The sequence below is a fragment of the Ischnura elegans genome, chromosome X (genome assembly GCF_921293095.1).
Source record: "Ischnura elegans chromosome X, ioIscEleg1.1, whole genome shotgun sequence".
In the NCBI taxonomy this organism is placed as follows: Eukaryota; Metazoa; Arthropoda; class Insecta; order Odonata; family Coenagrionidae; genus Ischnura; species Ischnura elegans.
The window spans coordinates 16,039,570-16,064,971 of NC_060259.1; the positions used below are offsets into that span (position 1 = coordinate 16,039,570).

Below are 25,402 nucleotides of genomic sequence, written 5' to 3' on the forward strand. Positions count from 1 at the left end.
TTTTAGGAATAGACTTCCTCCATGAAAATGGTGCGATAATTGACGTGAGCAGAGGTGAGCTAACAATTGGCGGACAGTTAATTTGTCTAACCAAAAGTGGAAGTAAAGAGCATGCAGAGACCCCACTGCAGCCAAGGGAGGTTGGCAAAGCGACCACTTCCACTATGGCTGATGGCAAACCGCAGGGGGCATGCCCGGCCATTATGAAGATAAGGATGGCGGGCGTGGCTGAACGATCATAGATAAGCGGAGCCGCGAACATCACGGAGGAGAGACCGAGGGATGCAACGACAAGGAACACGGACATGGGGAGGAAATAGCACTGCCCACAGGTGAATATGCTGGTACGCCTTGTGTGAACAGGGATGATTCCAGCACAGAGCCTTTGTATCATGACTCTTCCCCTTGGTAGCGGCTGGAGAGAGGGCCAATGAGTGCATGGTTGAGCCAGCGCTGGAATAGGATGACTGCTGGGTGGCCACATGTGTTTGTGAGATGGATGAGGAAGGAGGTGCTAAGATCCAAGTAAGTAACTTTGGAATTATAAATGTACCATTAATTAAGATGAGTAAGGGTACAGTGATCCCAATAGTGAGAGATTTGGAGGATGCCGTGAATAATGGGTGGGACAAAAGTGCATAGCAAGGGACCTGGATTGACAGGGATGCACACATTTCCATGTGTATGGCCGGTGAGGATGATTTTAAGGACGAGATTGCAAGGAAGTTGTCTCATCTAGACGCTGAGGAACAATCGGTATTGCAACCTTTAATCAGAAGGCATAGTCAATTATTCTCAGCATCAGGTATAGCCCCAGCCACTCACTTGGTAGAACACCACATTCCCACCGGTGATGCTTGGCCAATTTACAGAAGACCCTACCAAACCCCTCATCATTTGAAGCCATTGATAGACAATTTTGTGAAGGAACAATTGGAGGGGGGGATAATAGTGCCAAGTCATAGAATCTGCACAGTCATCTGGGCCCTCACATTCGCCTGTGTTTGCATTTGCCTGGGCAAATGCTTTCATTGAGGCATTCACATTTGTCTGGGTTTCCACTTTCATCGGGCATTGGCACTTATCTTTAAACAGGGTCTGATGGTTCATTTTAGCAGTCAGTTCATGATTCATTCACCTGATCGTACTTTTGGTACTGGTCAAAATGAACTTAACAATAGGATGGTTTCCTATTATTTTTTTATTGCCTAAATCGAAAGATTATTACTCCTGGAGTACGAATTTCACGCTCTTAGATTTTCGAATGACAACTCTATTTTTCATGATTAAACGAAAAGTGAAAATTTTCAAGCGCGCGAAAATGCGACGGCTAAGTAGGAATGATGCGAAAAGTCCGTGTGACGTATTTCTGGTTCCCGCTGCTGCCCTGTGAGGTGACCTTGAGGCGAGGCTTGAGCGCTGATACAACGCAGGATGCTAGCAGGTAGCAGAGTACCACGCTAGCAGTTAGTGCTTGGCTTTAATATGGATTATTACTACCTTATCAAACGAAGGAAACTTTCCGACCTTAGACAATTTTAATAAGTGATTATTAAGAGATATTTCCCTGAGCTCTGTGCCTCATGGATGCATTGGTAATCTCAGACAATGTAAAACTCCTATCCTCTCATGTAGAAATTAGGCCCCTGTGACGTCACGTGGAGTGGAACCGCATGGGCGCCAATCTGACCTTTTTCAAATGAGGTTAAAATTGACCATTGCCATTTGTTTAAACTAGGATTTCTAAAACCAAATAATTTGTATATTATGAAAACCCTAATGGTGGGTAATGAATAGCAATCAATGAATTTCATTTTCTTTGATGAAGGAAACTACCCTATTGACTTTAAAGAAATGTTTTGATAAATTTTAAGCTTAAAAATGTTTTCAGATATAGAGCAGAAATGATTAAATTATTTTACTTTCAGTATGAATGATCTTCTCAATCTAAATAGTGGTATTAACAATAAGTTAGGCTAATGTGTGTACTTTTCAAAGTTTCGATGAAAGAACCATAACTGCTGATTTACAGAAATAAACATTTTCCTCAACCCTTTCGAGATGGTGAAGTTCTCTCTGTTGTATAGATGTCGCCATGCTCGCCATGCATGTGTCAGTGCTGCCACTGGTGGTGGAGTGTGTTGTGTTTTGTATTAGGCAAAGCAGTCATTCTGTGGTGACCATACTGTAAAGACCATGTTAGACAAATAAATCTACAACATGAAGTCAGAAGTGTCGCGAAGTATAATTTTCTTTAAGTCTGTACTACGACTGTTATGTTTCAACTAAAAGTAAATCGGAATGCCTAAAACTGATGAATCTGACCCGTTTGAATCAAATACAGGTGTTCAACCACGATCACAGGGTACGATCGGCATGTCAGGCCAAGTGCGTCCGATGGAGTCAGAGGGCAATATCACAGTGAATTTGAATCACTGGTTTCAAACTTTCAAAATATATCTAATTGCCAGGGGTCTCGTGTCAGAAAAGGAAGACCTGGTTGCATTAATACTCCACTACATTGACCCCTACGGGTTGGAGGTATTGAACTCCTTCAACGTGGACAGATCACAAGTTACTTTTGATGAATCGGTGAGGAGATTTAATTTAATAGCCATTTCCTGCCAAAAATGAACCTGATTATGCAAAGATAACAATTTTTTTCAAGACTACAAGGTCCGGATGACATTGATGTATATTTGACTGACCTGCAAAACCCGAGTCATTCGTGCGAGTTCGGCAATTTGCACGAGTCGCTGGTAAAAAACATATTTATACTACATATGAATCGGCGGCATCATGTGGTAAGGGAGAAGCTACTGTAAGAGCCAGACCTCGATCTCTCTAAGACAGTTAATCTCGCCAGAGTCGTTCTATCATCACAGCAAGATGCGGAAAAACTGGAAGGGGCTGATGTAAGCTTTGTTCAACGTTTGTGCCCCGGTGCACCATCACGTCAGACAACTATGCAGAGTAGCAAATTTGGAGGTAGCCAAGTTCAGATTTAATCATAGCCACTTCGATACTAATTTAATTGCACATATCCTATATTTCCGAATATAGTCCCCAATTTTTTTGCCAAAGACCTCGAAAGAGAAGTAATAGGGGTCTTGCACAAAGGGGGGAGTGCACATGACTTAGTGACTAATTGTTGCCAACCTGCGGCCCCGAGGTCCCTGTCAATGAGGTCAGGGTACATGGAGCTTAGTGCCAGGAAGGCATCACGGGAGAGAGGCACAAAACAGCGAGCAAGAAAGGACTTCCTGCCGAGGAGACGAGCAGCATATTGAGGGACTGATAACTCTATCACTTCCCATCAAATAAATGTGAACTTTCGTTTACTTCATTGAAGCGAGGGTAAGCACCATATATTTCCAACCCCTTCACAGATAATCAAGTATTTTTCTTTTTTTCATTCATCTTTACTGCTTAATGAAGAGGACAAAACTAAAAAAAAGAGACCTATTTTATAGTAAGATACAGTGGAACTGCATTAAAACGAGCAGGGGTACAGCTAGGAATTAAGCCTGGGGGGTTTAGGTGCAACTAATACCGGGGTGTGTGGTACTAGGTACTAGGATACGGGGCACAGCTAGGAATTAAGACTGGGGGGGGGGGGGGTTTAGGTGCAACTAATACCAGGATAAGATAATTGGTTTTTAAGATAAATGGTTCAAAATGGCGAGTTTTACTGCTTTCTAAGGGATATTTTATTAATTCTCACACTATTCTAAATATTAGTAATATCAATCCAATTAAGTAAAATGGATTAAACATAAAACTTCTCTGGGCTCTGGGGGGGTTTTATCCCCCAAAAACCCCCCTCGCTGCACCACTGAAAACAAGTATGGGCTATTGCAAGACCACCGCCATTATGAGAGATAGCCGAAGCACCGCCAATTGACCCTATGTTTAGCATGTAAAAAAATTCAATTTTACAAGGCCCTTTTGGTGCTGCCACTTGCCATAATGAGAGTTTCCACCGCCAGAAAACCTTCACCAAGAGTCCCTAATCTCTGTAATTGCTAGCAATCTGTTAGAAATGAAGTTAACATGAAGTTCTCAGTCTCAAATTCATGCGGCAAACAGTCACTTGATAAATAAGTAGGTCATTTTGGTGAAAATATTGTGGTATTAACACTGGTGAATGCTCGATCTTCTTTTGTTCCTCAGGCGGCAGAAAGCAGTCGACAGCACGCCCACACGTCCGTGAGTTGCATGAATGGAGAGCATTTGAACGCATACACCATGGCCAAAAAACAAAAAACACATCCAAGCGATAAAATGAAAATAATAGAGCAATGCGAGAGTGGTGTAATTAATTTATTGCCCAAGGAATGCAGAGCATGAAGAGTAAGAAGGAGCTTTGTTCAGGTGATTTTGCCCACTTCAATCTGCTGGCACTACTGAGAAAGGGACTATGCCTCAGGCTATGCAGAGTATTTCAGAGATAGATTGAGAATCAAGAACTTCAAGTGTTCGGTAGGTTGGTTTAACTAATTTAAAGCAAGAAAGCATTATCTCCCTTCATAATTACTGGTGATGCTTGCGGAAGAAACCCGAAGCCATGGAAGAAAAGACTCCGATCCTAGCTGAATATCTTAAGAAGTATTCCCCGTGTGAGATAACCAGGGAAGGCAAGGGAAACAAAACGAAACATTTTCGTTTCGACCCTGAGGGAAACGAAAATACGATGCCTACGTTTAGTTTCATTCCCACACGAAATTAAAATCACCAAGGAGTTTACTTTCGACCCAGGATGAAACTTTACTCCGGGGAACTCCGCAGCTCATAGTTAAGTGTCGATCCCAGAAGCTGAGAGGAGCAGGGTAAGAGGGAATAGTTTCGACCCATTACCTTTGACATACATGTAGAGGGGTTAAAACCTTGAGCTTAAAAATCAAATGGCCAGTTTGCATTAACCGTTCTCCTGGTAAAAATATGAGTGCCCCATGTATCTAATGGCGGTAGGCTGAACCTCTACTTTGTTCAATTATACCTCATACCGGGTGTGCGGGTTGAAACTAAAGTGTTTGAAGGTGAAGCACGAGGTATTTCCGGTGCCAAACTTGATCTGCGTTATGTTTTGTCCCAGAGTTTTAGTTTAGTTTTGATCCAAAGTAGTTCTGACTCCAATTTTGTTGCGACCCTGAGTTTAGCTCCCCGGGTTTAAATCCATTTCGTTTTGCTTCCACATTTTGCTCCTGCAAACAAAACTATTGAAATTTTACTGGTTTTGACTTTCGTGTAGTTTCAATTGCCATCCCTGGATATAACGCAGACGAAACAGAACTCTCTTACAACCTACTCCCTGACAAAACCCTTGCAGTGCAGGGTGTTTTTTGCAATGATGCATCTAGAGGCAGGTAATGTTCAGTTGGTGATGAGATATGTGAAAAACTGATGCAGCGCTTTTAGTTTACATATTAAATTTGAAAAAATCTGCATTCTTTTTCATGTTTTGAAGTCATTATTGAGAATTTTAAATCAATTAATTCATACTTGTAAGTTTTGCTGGCCGTAGCGTCCATCAGATGCATAAGCTTTTTCATTTCTTAGTCGCATAAACAATCCCTGCATGTTGGATTTGTTCCAGTTTCTTGCAGCTTGCTTTTGTTTTACTTATGGTACATCAGCATTATATATGCGCTATATTTTTCAAGAAATAATATCATGTTAATATCTTTTCTTATGTTACCAATTTGAATTCAAATCATTTTTATTGCAGAGCTGTGGTAGATACACTAAGTGGATTATTTCAATGACATTGCAGGCGTAACAATCAAAATGGAACTTTTTTGAAACATTAACTAATTTAATCACATCATTAAGGATGTTTAAAAGACTTTTTATAGTAGATAATGAAGATATTCAGTTGGATGATAGAAAAACTCTTCCGAGGCAGGATCGTTCCACTCCCTGCTATTATTTGCTCCTCCTCCGGTAAAGCAACAATTCACTATAGCGAGTGTTTATTTGAGCACCGCAGTGTCTCATTTTATCGAAGTTACACTGCAATTAAATTTATAGCATGTCAAATGAAGGGTATGTATTTTGGTTTACGAGGAGGAATAAAAATTTTTATGACAAATTGATTTTTTTTTAGTGTTCATTGGTGCTGAGGTGAGCACTTTTGTTGTTGCCTAATTTTAGACTGACTCAAGGTTTGCATATCCAACTTCTAATGATAAATTGTAATACATATCCTTTCTCATTCCCACTAAGCTTCTGAGTGAGTTTATAAGCTATGATTTCGAGGCAATAGATTTTTTTAATCACAGTGATCCTTTGCAGTTACACTTGAATTATGTAATAACATTAGGGATGTGCAAGTACTTGAAAATTCGAGTTGAGTTAGTGGTACTTGACTCGCATGCTTCGAGTAGTATTGCGGATGTCGAGTCGAGTAGTTTCGGCTACAGAGCTGTCGAGGCCAGTAAGTTCAGAAATCTGCCAACAGGAGGCACTATCATGAAACTCATGCAATAATAACATTTTTTAAAGTCAGTATATCATTCAAATGCCTTAGCATTAGAGTTTCAGCTTTTGTATACGTACCAGTCAACCACTATTCAATGTGACGAATATGTTTTCCTCAGCCACGGCAGATGACCGCCTTCAGACTTGGCACGATAATCGGACTGGACCGCTACATCGTGTAGACTTTCTTATGCAATACTTTTATACCCTACCATACATTCTTTACTCAAATGCCGAGAGAAAAAATTGTTCGAATTTCAATGGAAAAAAATGCAACTTTTAGGTACTGGCGGACAATGTTGGTTTTTCCCGGTGTTCATCATCACATGTAGTGCCATCTTTAAGCTCATTTTAGTACTGTGCACGTCCGATGTCAGTTTTCATTTCTTCCTTTGTTGCGTTCAGTTTCCCTGTTGGACTAACAATAAAAGTTGCTATTGCTGATTAAAAGAAGTAAGAAATAAAGTTTATGGTCTACACAGCTAAAGCTAACTTCTATAGTTCGCTCTGCATGAGAATTTGAAATGATTGAATATTATATGAATCATTTCCGTATATAATCTTTATTACAATTCTAAAAATATTTACTGAGCGCCCTTCTGAGCAGTTTGCATACTTACATTAATTAACCCTAGTATGGATTTACAAATTTAGTTACGTCATTGGATTTACGGCACCGAAGCGGTGCTGTAAATCCAATGTCATTATCTTTCAAAGTAGGCCTTTATTGATATATTTCCTAATTGATAATGTTAGTGACATCTATTATCTTTATTTCTCACCATGTTTTGCTATATTTAACCCATTATTGTGGAAATTATAGTAAAAATCTTGAATGCTGCATTCTTTTCCATTAGTTGCCGTAATGCTCTCTATTTCTGTTCCCTTTGTCTGTTATTTTCATATGAAAGTTTTAATTTCATGTGTGATGGTTGTTTTAAATATTTTTTCTGATATGCAGTGCTGGACAAGCTCCGCTTTTTAACCCTTTCGCTGCTACAAGCGGGAATACCCGCAAAAAACATTATGGTTATTGCCTGCGACATGCGGGGATATTCCACGACTTTCAAAAAACTTTTCCTTTCAACACGACATGCGGGTAAATATCTACGTTTTCGAAAAACCCTCCCTTCGCTCGTAGGTGCTGTCATCTGCTCGAAATTCTAGCGGAACTACGTCCATTCGTGCGGCGACATTCAGCGACGTCAAATGAATGATTCAATTCATTTTTTTCTGGATAATAGGCAAAATAATGGAACTGATGAAAAATCTATTGAAGCAGCAAAAGGGTTAATGTACACATTGTCTTATTTTTTATGCATCTAAATACTGAAAATGAGGACCGAATAAGAGTCATATATGCCCATGTGATATAATTTTGCTTCACTGCGTCCACCCATATGTTATATCTTTACAGTGCAAATAGAAGGCTAAGTTAATAAAAATTAATGATTGAACAAGTGTAGGTGAAGTGAGAAGACATGAGTGTTACTATCATGATTTTTACAGGACCCTTCTAAAGACAAATCTTACGAATATTCTGGGAGCTTATATCCTGCAATTTCTAAAAATAAGTCTGATGGGTTTTGAAATATGTATGTATTAAGAATATGGGATAAAAAGTGTCATATCAAAGAACTCAGCACAGCTTTGGAGGAGGAGCTAGAAGATCCCATATTTTTTTCCTTCCATGGAACCCCATTCCCTCACTAAGGACATTTCCTTAGAGATGGATGGGTAAATGTGATGTGTGGGAGTGCACCAGATGAGATTTTACTCCTGGATTGGTGGGAAACCCAAAAAAAAACTTCTTAGAAGTATGGGTTATAGGTGGTAGGGAATAAGGAACAAGCGCCTATTTCCTTTCATCCAGCTCTGCATGAGGGACTGATGGAAGAATGTTCTGGGGTGACAAAATTACCCTCATGCTGGGAGGACTTCCTTCATCTTTTCTTTTCGTAGTGTTCCACTGACCCAAACATTGAGACTATCCATACCTTCCTTTCCCATCATTCACCGCCTTCTTCCCTCCTCCCACAAAATGTGATTGAACTTCTCTCCACCCTAATGACCCACCTGAGCTGGACCTTCTTGGAATGAAGGGAGGGCCACCGTGGGGCATTTTGACCAAGGCTTGGGTTCCCTGTCCCTCATGCAGCGATGAAAGGATAAAGAAAGAGCAGGCTATTGTGTCTAATTGCCACCCTGCTCTCTCAACCTTTTTCACGATAAGGATTGTCAATGCTTACCTGCCTAATGATCCTGGTAGGCCCTGATCCTTGGCAGTCGACACACTACCATGTATCACCACCCCTTCACCTCAAAACAACCTCCCTGGCATTGCCCACCTTTCTTCGCCTAACTCAACCCTTATCATCAGTAAAAAGTTCTTGCCAAAAACCTAACGAATAAAATCTCTGTGCATTTAAGTACACACAGAGAGGAGAAATATAATTACAAATTTTCACTATGTGGTAAATATCTATGTCTTTGTTCATCATGAAAAGATTTTTTCCTTGTAGATACTGCATTAATTCTCAGGGAAAAGAATTTTTTCCATCACAAAATTAGTTAGGTTTCCTGATTTCACTCCAGTTGCAAACAGAAACGTCCTGGGGAAATAAAAATAACACCAGTAATTTTGAGCAGACTATCGCAGCAGCAATGGAATATTTTCAAATGAGAGGCACAAGAGACATAATAGTAACCATGCGATGTGTTCTTCACAGTGGTCAGTGTAACTTCTGAACCCCTGCCAAGTTGCAGCAACTCATTCAATGGGAAATTTCCACACAAAGCTAAAGAAGCATTAATCCAACGACAATCCAACTTTTTTCATTAGAGGCCAATAAAATGATAACTATCCACACTATGTAAACAAAAATTAATTTGTAGACGTGGAAGGAAGAAAAAATAGCCTACTGAAAATTTAAAAAAGACCCATTGGAATGGAAAATTTATGCATCATTTTTAAAACCACGAGCACCGCTAAGGTGCTAAGAATCCATATGATGGTTAAATTGACGACAAATTACAAAGGTAAATTCAGAATAGAAAATCCACAAGGGGATTGAGAAAAAAGTATATGTTGGAACAAGCATTACGGTATTGGCTATTTAAGGAATTACCATACTCAACTCGACTCAATACTTGCGACTAGTTTTTAATTTGACTCGAAATCAAAAAGTACTAATCGCACATCCCTAAGCAATATTATATGCACAGAATAGCTTTTCCTATCTTTGGATTCACTCATTTTTTCAGCTGATGAGCATTGTTCTAATTTTTTTTTCATGCTATTGGAAACCCTTGCAAACACTTTATTTCACTTGCTCTTTAGGAACATCATGTCGAAGAGATCAGCTTCCCCACAGCCATCCTCATCCTGGGCAGCAGTTCAGAGAAACTGACACGATGTGAAGATATGTAGTCTATTATAATTGTGTTTTAAGTATACAGTAAACTCTCGATCATACAAAGCAGGATATTACAAAGTATTCAATAATACAAAGTGAAATTGTGGTCCCGGCAAAAAGCCTATGGTAAATACATGGCACTATTCGATAATACAAAGTTTTGATAATATGAAATGTTTTGAAATTATGAACATTGGGCTCAGTCCCCAGGAGCAAATGGAATTCCTTTATACCAACTATGGCAAAAATATTTCAGCAAAACTAGTTATTCCGGTGTAAGCAGCAAAAAAATCAGTGCCTCTGACTGTGGTGCATCAAAGTGTGAAATCATAAATGATAGTGCAACTTTGGAGGGAAAAACTAACGCCAAAAAAGCCTAAAAATGTATACATAATTGGAATCGAGGAGAAGTACAAGTTCAGTAAAAATATTGTGGCTGATGCAATTTCCCTATTTACGTGCATACTCGTACACATCTGGCCGACAATACTTCATAGTTTTAACATGTGAGGAAGGTCACATGGGGTATTTCTTACACTCCTACCAAAACCCTATATAATGAAATCATTCCAAGAAAATGCTGCAAATCCATAAAATTGCTTTAACTACAACATTCTCGCCAGTAAATAAGTGACCTCATGACACCACTTTTCACATCAACAGTTTGAAATATATGGAAGGAAGAGAATTAGGTCACTCAACGATGCAGAAAATATTTTTCATTTTTAAGTTTCATTTTGGAGACAACATTACATTTCGGGGGGAGGGTAGGAGGGGGAAAATACAGTGGTTGTCAACAACTGGGTGGGGAGATGTAGTAAGGATATCACAGATGATATAATACTTTACACACGAGCCCACATTGAGGGCGAAACATCTCCTTGATTGCCAATGTGAACGGGAGTTTGACGATCCTGTGCATTAAGTTTTCGAGTAATTACCTTGCTATCTATCCACAAGGGAGGCTGTGTCTGGCTGTCTTTCGTCCTGAAAATGCTAAATCGTAAGGTATGGGCTTGAATTAAATTCTAAGCAGCAAAAAGTGGAGTAGAAGCAGCGGCCGGGACTAGACATGACAGCAGTGATGACGAAGATGTAAGTGAGGAGGAGTATCTTAAATATCAGACTCTATTTACCACCACTTTATTTTGCAGGCAACTTGTAATGAAGAGGCACTTCCAACTCTAACCACAAACTTTCTTGTAGCACTCCTATTCATTCTCCTATTCCGAGAGATCTTTCTTTCCAAAACCTTTGTTCACTCTCTCCTACAGCCTTGAGCTCATCTTCCTAGCATCCAACTTATGCATCCCAAAGCCCTCCACTTGCATTCACCACCCCTCTCCGGTGACGGAGCTTGGGCGCATCGTAAAAGACACGGCCCCCAAACATAGTCTCAGGCAAGGCTGAAGGCCCTTTACCCACCCCTCTTTCCCCCACCCACTGCACCTCTCTCCCTCCTGCCCCCACTTCCTCAACCAGGCAGAACATATCCCACTCCTATTTACCCCACCCACTTGGAACATTCTCTGACTGTGAAGAAGTGCACGGTTCATTTCTACAGGCAATGGGGGTAAGTTTCAAACTGGAGAGAGGCTGGAAAAGTATTTTTCATTATCGGGGAAATGAAGAGGAAAATTTTGTTATCCACATCCATTTTATTGGCTGCGACACGTGTTTTGTCATTTCTTGACATATTTTTAGTGTGTCCTTGCTCCCGTGAGACTTGGAGGAATAGCATGCCCTCCCAAACCCATTCACAAAAATCTCCCTGGTACTCACCACTCAGCTTGGCTACCTGCCTCGCCAATTCTGTAATTGACCCTGATCATTTTAGTCTAATTAGGAAGCACGAGTCGCATATTGGAGAAAACTAAACGAAACACCAACTTTTTAAAATCCATTATTTCACGTTCATGGGATAAAAAATAAGCAATCTGCTTAATGTATTAAAAGATTGAGCCAAAACCTGATGTCAATCTGAAGTTATGAGCTTATTTTTTTGATTTTGTTAACCAACTACAAACATGATCAACAAACTCAAATGATGCCAGAAATACGTCGTGTGTGGGAAGATTATTTTCTAAATATCGTGCAGATTTATAATTGGGCAATATTGGTTTACTTTCATGAACTCTTGAAAATTATACCTCAATATTTTGTCCTCCTTTAGTTTTCGGGTTTCATTCTTCACCGTATTTAAAGTGATGCTATGTAACGCTGATATATGAAAAAGATTTTTTTTTCAGTTTTAGCACCACTACTGGGCACGCCATAGATGGAAATAAAAATTAGCGCAGAAGGGAGAAAAAAATAAACTAAATAATGACCAAATTGATCTCTGTGCCAATGATTCAAGTGAAGACTTTTCCATCGTCATCATTGCCGTTGATATCGAGTGTGAGGTGCTGAGATAATAAAATTCTCTCTCTTCTTCTCTGCAGACTTTCAATGGAAATTAGTTTGCTCTGTCCTTTCGATGCCACAATTTATTTTACGATAATGGCATGACTACTTTTCAGTGCTAACGTAAAGAAAATATTTTCTCTATATTAATGATACTTTGCATAATTTTCAATATGATGGAGAAAGACACAGGAAAACTAAATGAAGTTAAGGTACACGTTTTGGGGTATCATTTTTGGGCATTCATGCAAGTGAACCAATACATCACCTAAATATGCTGAGAAATGATAAAATGTTGTACAAAAAAAATCAATGTGGATAATTACGTTTCCCTCTTTATTTCCCTCATAATGGAAGATGATTCTCCAGGCTTTCTCTGGTAGGAACCTTGCTCTCGTTGGTTCCATTCTAACGTCCGCAAAGATGAAGGAGCATGGCAGCTGGACGGAGAGCCCGAAAAGAATTTACTTCAAATATTCACCGGCAGAAAATCATGTCTTACGTAATTTATGATAGTAACTAAATCATAATGAAAATAACTAATTTGAACAAAATTAGGATTATACTTTAATGTAGTGGTAACAACTTATGTACAGTGCAACCTCGATAAAACGACACCCCATGGTGCACCAATAAACACTCGCTATAGCGAATTGTCGCTTTACCGGAGGTGGTGCAAATAATAGCCAATATACCTCATATTACTCCTTTATTTTTATTTTATCGCTTAGACGTGTTTGGTGTTTTTTTGGCCATGGTGTGTTCCATCAAATGCTTCCTCACGCAACTCACGGACGTGCGGGTATACTGCCGTCTGCTTTCTGCCGCCCGAGGAACAAAAGAAAATCAAGCATTTGCAAATGCTAATGCCACAATATTTTCACCAAAATTAACTACTTATTTATCGAACGAGAGTTTACCACATAAATTTGAGACTGAGCACTCCATTAACTTCATTACTAACAGATTCCTAGCAATTACAGAGATTAAGGAGTCTTGGTGTAAGTTTTTCCGGCGGTGAAACCCTCGCTATGGCGAGAGCCAACACAAAAAGGGCCTCGTAAAAACGAAATTTTAAACATGCTTATAATAGGATCAATTGACGGAACATCGGCTATCTCTCGTAATAGCGGGGGTCTCGCTATAGCCTGTACTCACTTTAACGAGGTTCCACTGTATATTTTTTTCGGCACGTCTATTGTTTCCTAAAATTTTTAATTTAATTTTGAAATTTTCAAACTTATGGACAAGTTTAGTTCTTGGTCAATATATTTTGAAAGAAATCAGGATGGTAGAACATAATAGTAAATACATTTTAAAATTGAGAAAAAGATTTTACAAAAATAAAAACTGCAGATATGGTAAAAAAAAACAAAAATCGTGTTTCATTTTTTTTTGTTAACTTCCATTGTTAGGGCCTGAAACTTTGGGGAAAAACATCACTTTAGATGCACTTCAAGTGTACATTTTTTATTTTTCAAAATATCTGGGGGCACTTTTCACCATCTTAACCGGCTATACCCTTTCCTTGAGAAGCAGAAGAGGTGCCGTAAACTTTGTCCTAAAACTTTTGAAAGTGAACGTACATATAACTGATGCAAATATAAGTGAACTCATGGATATTTTCATGCAAATATCCCGGTAATCCCCAAACGGGTCATTCCATGTGAATTCAACACACCACTCAACCCGACCACCTCAGATTTCTTTCAAATTTGGTGTACTCAATGGTGCTGGTAAGTGATGGAAAAATATCAATTTGTAGAGGTCAATGATGATTTTGACAAAAGTTACAGGTCCGCAAATGTTGTGAATTTGTCGAAATTTCAGCGTGTCTCTCTAAAGATAAATGACTATAATTCCGGTTCTATTCAAGGTAGAAAAATGAAACTTATGGTTTCGGAAAGGTAATATATAGGGCTTTACAATGATATACAACACGGCCTATTTATAATAATTTTAATACTCGAGGTCATTGACCTTGACCTTTGACCTTGAATATCTCAAAACACCCCCCCTTCAATTTTTTTTATAAAAATGTATGTTAATGCTCATACATTTTTCTACACGCATACTAAATATCAAGATGGCACACTTAGGTCGTCATGCCCAAAAAATTATTTGTCTACAGAACTACACAAGCAAAATGCAAGAAGTACCACTTAAATATGAAATGCCCATTGTTGAACGGTATAGGTCATGGCTATATCATTACAGCGTTACAGAAAACAATGTGATGGGCAGCTTCAATGAAAATATAATAAAACTTTGTTTCAACTCACCTCATAAGTTTCCAATTAAATTGTTGATGTTCGCCAGGTCTGATCCAGGGAGACGGTATGTCCTTCCAGTTTGTTTTAAAGGATCGAGCCTTGTGAGAATGTCATATCTTTTGATGATATGACTGTCTGGTTTGGTAGGGAACACAAACGATGGAGATGGTCCATGTGGGTGCAAGAATCGGGTTTGTACTTCATCTGTGTCTTGGTAAGTGTGTTCGACATATGCAACCCACCAGTGATTATTGTATAAACAAGCAACGAATCCATGTATGTCTGTAAACAGCATTTCTCTCACCACAGCTGTCACTGACTCTTCTCTACACTCTGATGAGATGGAATATGCCTTTGTCTTCACTATACCTTTTTTAATAGGTATGACACAATGAAGTTTATGGGTACCAGGAATCGTCCTAGTATTTTCGAAACGATGCTTTAGCCTGGCCATGTCTTCATTGTGATGGGTAGTCGGTGTATAATTGAAGGTACATGAAGGGATATTTACTTTGCTCCACTGAAACAACTCTCGTGCTGTCAATATGTGGTTATCGAAAGGTCTCTTGAGGCTTGCAAGTGTGGCTAGTCTTTTTACGGTCCCTGCAACCCCATCACAAGGTCCTTTGCCATGAGCTGTAGTAAAAAAATGCCATTCTGCAGTGACATCAAAGTCTTCCTGATGGTAGCTCAGATTAATGAAATTCTTTCTATTTTTATATTGGGCAGCACATCCATCGGAAAAATAATAAATGTACTTTGGAGTTGAAAAGTGGCATTTCAGGAAATTGATGAAATTGCGCTGGAAGCAATAGACACATACGGTATCATGGTGAAGGCAGTCAGATATTTCTACATATGACACATGCTGTATTTTATTACATGTAACGTCTCGATAGTAAGCCACGAATGGATGAATTGTGGCCTGTGAGTTATTCCAGTGAAATCCTTGAACTTCATCTTGAATGATGAAGGAGTAATTCTCTGCAAAATCACAAACCACAAGATATTCATTCACTTTGAGTTCTTCTTTTGTAGTTATAAAGAATTGTGACTGCTGTTGTGTTATGAATGAGTGTGGTTATAGCTGCTTTAAACTGGATGAAAATGCCTCTAGGAAATCATCCGTTGATTTTGTTAGTCTCTAAAACTGCCCTGCCAGTAGTTAACCAACACTTATACGAAACTTCATCTATGCCATTTCTACAGAAGAGTTCAAAGAGATAATCATTTAGTTTTTCTACACATGGACAATAGGGACATGCACCTAAGAAGCATGCTGGAAGAGCGGGATTGCATGTAACAAATGCTAAACAATGCTTGTATGATGGTAACGTATGTTCTTCGTGCTTGGTTAGCTCCTTTAATTTACATCCTTCAAACATCAACTTAAAATTTTGGTGGGAGACGCAAACACAAACAGAATGGGTTCCACTAGCACCCGCGAGAACACAATGCTTCGGCCGCAATTCACAAAATTTGGAGATTCCAATTTTTAAATCTGGATATGTTTCCTTGAAATATCTGTACATTTCCTTGAGATTGTGCAACACTAGCTGCTTCTGCTTATGCAGTCTAACCCCATTTTCTTTCACCGACACATAGTCCTTTTTTCCTGGCATCATACGGCTCATGTTATAGTCACAGTAAAAGTCACGTACACATCGAACTGTTTTCTCACATAATGTCTTACCTGGCTTTGGAGTTACTAAAATACCATATTCTGCCACTAATTGTTTGGCTCTCCGTACCATGTAATCTGAGGCAGAAAATTCTTTCATGGTTTTCCTAACACTCCAGCTCTTCGGAAGCACAGTCAGAATCTGTACCTTGTCACATACACTGTCTGAACAATGAAACTTATCTTTGAGCTGGGCTATGATTTCACTTTCTGCATGTTCTACACTCTCTTCTTTTTCAGGTTGCTCCAAAACTGAGGCTACCTTTTTCAATTTTTCTTTTGGGTAATTTTTCTCATTTTGAAGTCTCTTTTTCTTCACAGGAGATGCACCTAAACACTGAAGGCTACTATTTAAATAATCCAGGGCAATAACAGGTGCTATTTCATCTTCACTTACATCTTCTTTGGAAGTCCCTGGCATAGCAGAGGCTACTTCAGCATGTTCTGATAACTTCTGTGATAATTGTTTTCGGCATTTACTGCAAATTTTCCCACCTATCAATACATTAGGTGATTCATTTGCCATCCAATCCTGAACGTCTCTCAAATTTTTCTTTACTCTTACATGGCCCTCTTCTTTAAATGGATTGCAACAGTACATTTTTGACTTGAAAGCCATTTTTCACAAACTAATGTTTCACATAAAAGAAATAGTGCTAAAAATCACTTATGCACTTCACTGTAGTTCCAACTGAAGTCACATCCTGGGACAAGCAACAGATAAGTAGATTAAATGACTATGATTCTCACTCTAAATTAAACCCTCTGAATCTAATCAGATTAGTCTCTCACAGTTTGATTCAATAATGAAAGTATGTAATTAGGTTAACTGCAAATTAGTCTTAATTAGATTAACCACTCAAGCGTGACTATAAATGCCCGTAGTTCCTCTCTAAGCGTGCGCAACGCACTGTATGCGTCTTCTAAATGCCATGCCTAAAGCGTGGGCGATAGACCAAAGGCGTCCGAGTCTTTCATTAAGAATTCCTATCTCTTACACTTCCATTTGTGTTCTTTTAATAAGTGCATATGAGATATATCTGCCTGCTTTCATTCTGTGCCTCTTCATTGCCTTCGTTTGCGTGCTCGTATTTTTTAATGATATTTTTTCCAGCTGATGCTAGGATGCTTCCTTTAGGAGCAGCGCCTGGTGGACCCTCACAGAAAATAGTCTTCCACTCACGCTCCGATTTATGTGTTTTCTTAGCGATTGTGTGTTCTGCATGGGGGCGCTGATTGCTTTCCTCTGTGGTTCATTATCATCTGCTTTTCTTTCTCTTTCATCGTGGCAATAATAGTGAAGGCATTGACCTGAATCTTGCAGCAGAGGAGGGGACCCGAAAAAATTACCATTTTATCTAGTGTAAATTGGATACCGAAGGGGGGATAAGCCCCCCCTAGCTCCTCTTTGGAACCACCCCTGGTTTTTACCAATTTTAACTGTATTTTCATTGAAGCTACCCATCACATTGTTTTCTGTAACGCTGTAATGATATAGCCATGACCTATACCGTTCAACAATGGGCATTTCATATTTAAGTGGTACTTCTTGCATTTTGCTTGTGTAGTTCTGTAGACAAATAATTTTTTGGGCATGACGACCTAAGTGTGCCATCTTGATATTTTGTATGCGTATAGAAAAATGTATGAGCATTAACATACATTTTTATAAAAAAAATTGAAGGGGGGGGGTGTTTTGAGATATTCAAGGTCAAAGGTCAAGGTCAATGACCTCGAGTATTAAAATTATTATAAATAGGCCGTGTTGTATATCATTGTAAAGCCCTATATATTACCTTTCCGAAACCATAAGTTTCATTTTTCTACCTTGAATAGAACCGGAATTATAGTCATTTATCTTTAGAGAGACACGCTGAAATTTCGACAAATTCACAACATTTGCGGACCTGTAACTTTTGTCAAAATCATCATTGACCTCTACAAATTGATATTTTTCCATCACTTACCAGCACCATTGAGTACACCAAATTTAAAAGAAATCTGACATGGTCGGGTTGAAAATGTCACTTTTCTGTGTTGAATTGACGTGGATTTACCCTAACATTATTCCAAAGATCACCATAATCAGGCTGATAGTGAGCTTTACTTGGCTATTACCCATCAATATATGACATAATTTTGTGTCATATATTGATGGTGGATTTTGATAAGTAATAATATTGACCAGCTTTTGCTGTGATGATTTACAATTGCTAACAAGTACATATTTGCTTCAAGGTACAGTCTCAGTCAAAAAAAAAGAACCACTCGGGTCAGGACTGGGGGCACCACTCTCAAAAGCTCTGCTAGCAGCCTCGATGTCACAACACCACACCCTCACTTCCTGTCTCCAGAGAGGTAACTCACTCCAAAACAATGTACTCTAAAGGAACTGGCGTGGGAGAAAATTTTCTGAGGGTAGAGGCTTAAATTTTTCATGGTAAAAAGGACTTGGCAGAGAAGGGTTGGTCAACTTTTCAGAAACAAGCATTTTTTTACCCAGAAAGTCTCAAATGACTTACTACCATTTCCATATTAAAACACACACTCAAAGTGTATTGGTTATTTTTGTTGGTGGTTTAGGGAAAATTACGCATCAGAGCATAACTTCATCAAAATACTCACTTTGATTATGATATTTATGATGCTTACCAGATGAGAAGATTGCAGATGGAGACCATCTTTGCACATAATCAGATAAACTCCAAAAACTATGAGATTCAGATTTTATCAATTGTGTTGAGCGAATGCTTTCATTTTACAGAAACTTTATTTGGCCGAAAAATTAATGAGAAAGTTTCCAATGCATGCTATAGCTAGCTATGTTTGTATACTTTCTGGTAAGAATAATTTTTCTGACTTTCATTCCCTGATTAGTTCTAATGGTTTGCGATGGTTGTGGGAGCCAGCCACAGGTTGGCCAGTCACCATCCACCCAACCCTCTAATACTTGCACTTGAACATTCCATTACAGTAAGCTCTGAGGCACGGTGCAACCAGAAGAATTTGACTACCACTAATTTCTTCTTTTTCAAATGCATAACATAGCACCTAATCATAGATTTTTTTGGCATAGGTTTTTTTTTACCTAAGTTCTACAATTAATTTTAGCAATTTTATACATTTTGAGAGCGATCAAGTAACTGCACTGAAACATGAAAAGAAGACAAGCAGGCATATTTCACTGACTCCTGCTTTGAGCTGGTCCATCCTTGGCCACTCTTTGTCCCAAAAAAGTCATTTATTGCCTTAGCTAAATGCACCCAGACTTAAGTGTAGTGGGTGCACAGTTGCCACTTCCTCAGAGGCACTTCCTTTTTGGGCCAAGCTCCACTTTGGCCATATGATGGAGATTCATTTTTTTCAGGACTGTGACATAAAATAATAATACTGGGAGTATATTTATCATTCCCCAGCATCGCACATCCAGGATATCAGGATCATTTTATGTTTCTCTTGCAAGTATGTACGTTGAATTCCCTTCACCAGGAGACAAGGGGTAACTTTTCGAGACAGAGGTTGTATAAATACCTACTGTAGAGGTACCAAATGGAACAAAATACATAAAACTTCTAATAACTTATACATATCTTTCTTTTATGCCTATGATTTACTGACTGTCTAATTATATATTTTGCATCTTTCTACCTATTGAACTTATTTAATCATATTTAATCGTTTATCCACTTATTTATCTACTTAATGGTAAAGTAACTATAAATGGCTGTCGTCAATCCAACGATCAACATCCAAGTCATATATACAACAATCCGTCTGCTAATAAGGAGAACCCCCTCTCCTCCAATCCTTTCTGTTCCTTCCTTCCCTTTCCTCAACTGCTAACGCTTCGTGCTTTCAAATAACCATACGTGTCTATGGATGTCTTTAAACGAATCGAATCGTGCAGTTGACGGCACGGTGCTGTTGACAGCTGCCGTGGTCACCACGGCACCCATTTCAATCCGGCCGGGCAGTGTGCAGCCTCCGGTGTGAAATACAGGCAGTGTTACATTGAAGGGTTAGTCTTTAGTAGATTATGACTCATTAGATGTGATTTTTTTGCTAATTCAACTAAAATCGCAAAAAACACAAAATTTTGGTTTTATTTACCGATTTCGCATTGTTTCGTGTTATTTCGCAATAGCAATGAGGCATAGAGCAGAATCGATAAGAAACATAAAAATTTCAACAAGAAATACACAGATTGAAAACCACATGGTGATAGCCAAGATATTTAATGGAAAGTGATAGATATTTTTTATCAGCACTATAGGAAAGTTTTATAATGTGAATTAAGCAAGATTGAGAAATTCACTCGACTTACATCATAGAACACACAGAGCACTTGGCTTCCATTGTGAATATGCAACCCCCATATCACAATCACACCCCAAAACCCCTTAAAGCGAAGTCATTGTTTTTCTGGTCCAAACAAATTCATTGTATAGACGTTTCACTGTATTATTAGGAGGTAGGGGCAGATGTATAGGGGACAGAAGTGACTTAACCATTGCATACAATCAAATTTGGTTATTTGCAAGTTGTACTAAACCTCATACAGAACCGAAGGAGATCAAACATCACAAAGTGAAAAAGTTCTGAAGGAAGGAGTTTAACAGCAAACAGTAATTGGCATTGGTAAATTTTGCATCTTTTGAGGTTGGCACAGACTTTTGTATCCTCAACACATTGAAGGAAGAAAAAACCTGACCAAGTGATGAAAGATTTAACTTTCTCCTGGCAACTGGCTGGCGTAAGGCATGGATGGACGGAGGCTCTAACCCAGGTAGAAACCCAAGAACTGTTTATGCCTGGTCAAGTGATGTCAGTGTTCAAATCAAACCTATTGCTCCTGAAAAGGCCAATATCCAACTCACTAATGTCAAAAAGGAGGCAAAAGGAGGTATCCGCCAGATGGGGTTTTAACTTCACCAGCATCTGTTTAAGAAGTGCCATTGCAATCACGGAATAACAGCCAGATGGTTACATCGTCAATGAGTTAGCTAAAACTAGCTTAGCTAAAACATCTTAGAGGAAGCCCGGACACCACAAAAAAACGTAATGACTTAGCAATATGTACTATATTAAACCAAAACACACAAAGCATCCGCAACAAAGTACTGATTATGAATGCATTATATTTTGCATTTGACATCTTGGTTTTTTGTGTAAGTGAACACATTTTGACAGAGAGACATGGGAGAAAATGAAAGGAAGGGGCTCGGTAGTCCATGGTACAGCATGGCTTTGGTGGCATTGGATGGTACACATTGTTATCTACATATGTATATTGTAACCCTATCACATCTGCTGCAGTAAGCCAGTGATTGTGCTCCAATTGAAAATACCTCTTCATGAGCATAGTCTATAGCCGAGTGTATCACAAGAGTTCAGTGCAGTTATAAATAATATCATGAAATCAGCGTGTTTTGGAAAACTGTTCATTTTAGAACCATTACATTTCAATTAACCGTTCATTTTAACAGTCCCTTGACCCTCGATATTTATTTGGCCCTATCTATCTATGCCATTATTCTGTTATTTTAGAGTGCTTCTAGGACTCATTGAGCGCTTTCTTCGCCATATCGCGATCTTTTTAGCAGCGATAACATGGTTGTCATCGTATTCTTGCCATTGGCGGGGGTCTCGCAATAGCCCATACCTGCTTTAACGAGGTTCCACTGTAATCAATTATGGGTCAAAACCAGGCCAGGTGAGATATTTTTCAATGGCAGAAGCAGTACTGCAGCCACAGGAATGATAACACCCTCATCACCGGCTTTCACAAACAGTACAGCAAAGATAGTAAGACAGTAGGAACAGAAAATTATCATTGCACAAATTCAACCACTGAATTTTTTTTGAGGAATATGCTACCTAAGATGAAGCTCATTTCCATCAGGGTGAAGGTCAGGAGTGAATTGCCGGAAATATTTTACTTCTTTTCTACTAACTTCTATTGTCTTTAGCAAAGTTAGGACACTTTTTGTATATAATTACACTGGTCGGCATCAAAATCCTCCCACGAGGGTAAAAGGGTGTACCAGATAGATTTCAAGATGTTGATTACGAATATCTCATTGAGAAAGTTCCAGCACGTAGGTAAGGTTTTTTTTTTGGCAGGATGGTGTTTCCATAATCGATTGAAAATTTTTTGACAGACGTATTTTTGGTATTTAATATGCATTTTCCGTGTTTGGAGTGCATAATTCTGAAATTTTATCTTAATCCAAGGACTGTTACTTGGCTACATCCCAGGAACATTCTTTTCTCTAGCTCAAGACCCCCTGAAACGTACCCCCTGCCCTTGGGTTGCAAAGATTTATTGTCATTCTACACTGCATGCACTAAAACCTTGGCGTTATTGACGGATAAAGGTTTCGTAATCTACTTTCAATCATTCGTCGGCTCCCTTTTGTATAGATGACAGACAAATAAAAAAAGGTGCCAAGACATACACCACATTGTCGCACGAAACAAATATTTCAGTTTCGAGTTGATCATGGTGTAAACATCACGACAAAGCTTAGCACCACATTGTAACACCACGCCACATCCTATGTTGTGTTAAACGAACATGCCGAGAACTTGCAACAATTCGATAGATTCGTTCTGCTAAATATGTGAGGAATTGATTTTTAAGGGACAAAGTAGGCCATTGTCACCGTTCCTGAAGACAGCATACCATCTGTACTTCGGGTGTAAAATTGGTGACCAGGAGCGCACCTATGGTTTGGCACGAGCCCCGTGATTATGTTTCAGACTGTTACTTCTGCCTGACTAATATGAAAGGTTTCTCAAAAAAACATAAAGCATAAAATACGGTATCGTAACTTGGATTCCGCATGGAGACCTGAGAAACATGATTTTTGTCTGCCTGTACCCGTACCACTAGACTCATACACCCTGCGAAGTGTTTCATTCGAAGAAGAACCTGCTGCTTGTGGATGTCGCACAATCTTCGAGTGCACAGTCAGACCCCAATTACGCTCCAGTGCCTGACATTAATGAACCACATGTGATAAGTCAGGAAGAGTTGAATGATCTGATCAGAGACTTAGACCTTCCCAAGTCTAAGGCTCTGTTGCTTGCATTATGACTTCAACAATGGAATCTACTAAATCTAAATGTCAATATATCGATGTACAGGAAAAGAGAGGTGAGCCTAGTTCCTAATTTTACAAAGGATGGTGATTTGGTGTATTGCAGTGACATTCCATCGCTTATGGGACAACTGAAGTTGAACTACAACACTGAAGATTGGAGGCTATTCGTAGATTCCTCTAGAATAAGTCTCAAGGCAGTGTTACTACACAATGGCAATGAAAAGTCATCCATCCCTATCGCTCATGAAAGAAACATACGAGAACATGCAAAACCTATTGCCGGCAATAAAGTATGAACAGTTCCAGTGGTCTGTATGCGCTGCCCTTAAGCTTATTGCCATCCTCACCGGATTACGGGGTTACACAAAGCAGTGCTGTTTCCTGTGTCACTGGGATAGTCGAGCCAAAGATCAGTACACCATCCAAGGAAGCAACTGATCCCAGGGGAGATTAACGTGGCTAATGAACGTCTTGTGGATCCGGAGAAAATATTCTTACCACCCCTTCATATCAAATTAGGGCTCATGAAGGTCTTTGTTAAGGCCCTGAACCGGGATTGTGAAGCATTTAATCATCTCAGAAAACTATTCCCAAGACTCAGCAAGGCCAAGGTGAAAGAAAGTGTTTTTACGGGACCTCAAATCAGAGACGTGTTTAAGGATACCACATTTGCTTCTAAGCTTAATGAAAAAGAAAGTGAGGCTTGGGTGGCCTTTCAAGAAGTGTGCAGTAACTTTCTAGGGAATCATAAGTCACCTGATTACAAAAACATTGTGGACAGGTTAATTACTTCATTTCTTCAGATGGGATATAATATGTCCCTAAAGTTACACTTTCTGCATTGCCACCTGGACTTCTTCCCTGAAATGTACAGCTTGGGGGAGGTCTCTGAGGAACACGGAGAAAGGTTTCACCAGAAAATAGCTACCATGGAGAGACGCTACCATGGTAAATGGAGTGTGAATATGTTGGCAGACTTCAGTTGAAATGTAACACGCGAGACACCCTGTAGTAACTACAATAAGATTAGGAATACCAAGTAACACGTAAGTTTTAAACTTTTTATGTAATTTTATTTGCATAATTTATATTGATTTTTAATGATAACGTGAAAATTATAATGGATGGAGAATAGCATTTTTGGGGGAAAATCGAAACACCCCCCCACCCTCCTCCCTAAAAACTGGTACGTCCTGGAGAAAAACGGGTTACGGATTCGAACTCAGGAGCTCCAAATCTATAGGAATCACCTACTTTAATTCGTGGGAGCGAAAAATAGTTTCATTTTGCCGACCAGTGTTATTATTCATGCATCTGAGTGAACACCAAAAAGTGGCACAGCAGTATTCTTTGCATGGTATCCTTGCTGCAAATGATGACCGCACGATTCACAAGCTTCTCCATTTGTGAAAACTTTAAATGGCCCTTAACTAAGTAATGCCACTGTATCATGAGAAATCACACAAATTCAAAGGAAACCAGGTCTTTATAAGGCTGAGTCTTGCGAGACTCTAGTAATTAACATGTAATGAAAATGAATAAGCAATCAAAATGCATGCAGCAATAAAAGTAAATCTTTACTAAATCACAAACTGTCACATTTTGAATCACTCGTCTCATCAATTGTTGGAAAAATTGCATCAAATTAAATAATCACTCATTAATTCAATTGTTCATTTGCATATACATTACCAGCCTTACCTGATTGTGACACATTCCTTTTTTCTTTGGATGATCCTGAGACATCTTTCGCTGATTCTTTATTTTCAGGAGCTCCTTCTGTATCTTCTTTCGTTATATCGACGAGCACTTTCACTTTACTGACGACACTATGAAAAATGAATATTCAACTGTAGTGTATTACCTTAAGCATGAGAATGATGAAAACAATCAAAATCAACTTTCAAACTCTGAAATTTTGAAGGGATGAGAGAAAGGAGAAACTATACGAGAAAGTAAAGCACTGTGGTCTGAAAAATAATTTCAGTACACTAGAACCTGAGCAAGAGTAAATTTAAGCACACATACATTAAATTGCAA

At 39.0% G+C, this 25,402-nt stretch overlaps 1 protein-coding gene across 2 annotated transcripts in view; it reads right to left on the reverse strand.

Annotated features, from left to right (window-relative positions):
• LOC124170646 overlaps positions 1–25,402 on the reverse strand; it is an 87,186-nt gene that overhangs the window by 6,717 nt on the left and 55,067 nt on the right. For both annotated transcript variants that reach the window (XM_046549509.1, XM_046549508.1), the window contains one exon: positions 25,064–25,191. In XM_046549509.1, coding sequence (XP_046405465.1) covers positions 25,064–25,191 — 128 coding nt within the window. The remainder of the gene's footprint in view (positions 1–25,063; positions 25,192–25,402) is intronic.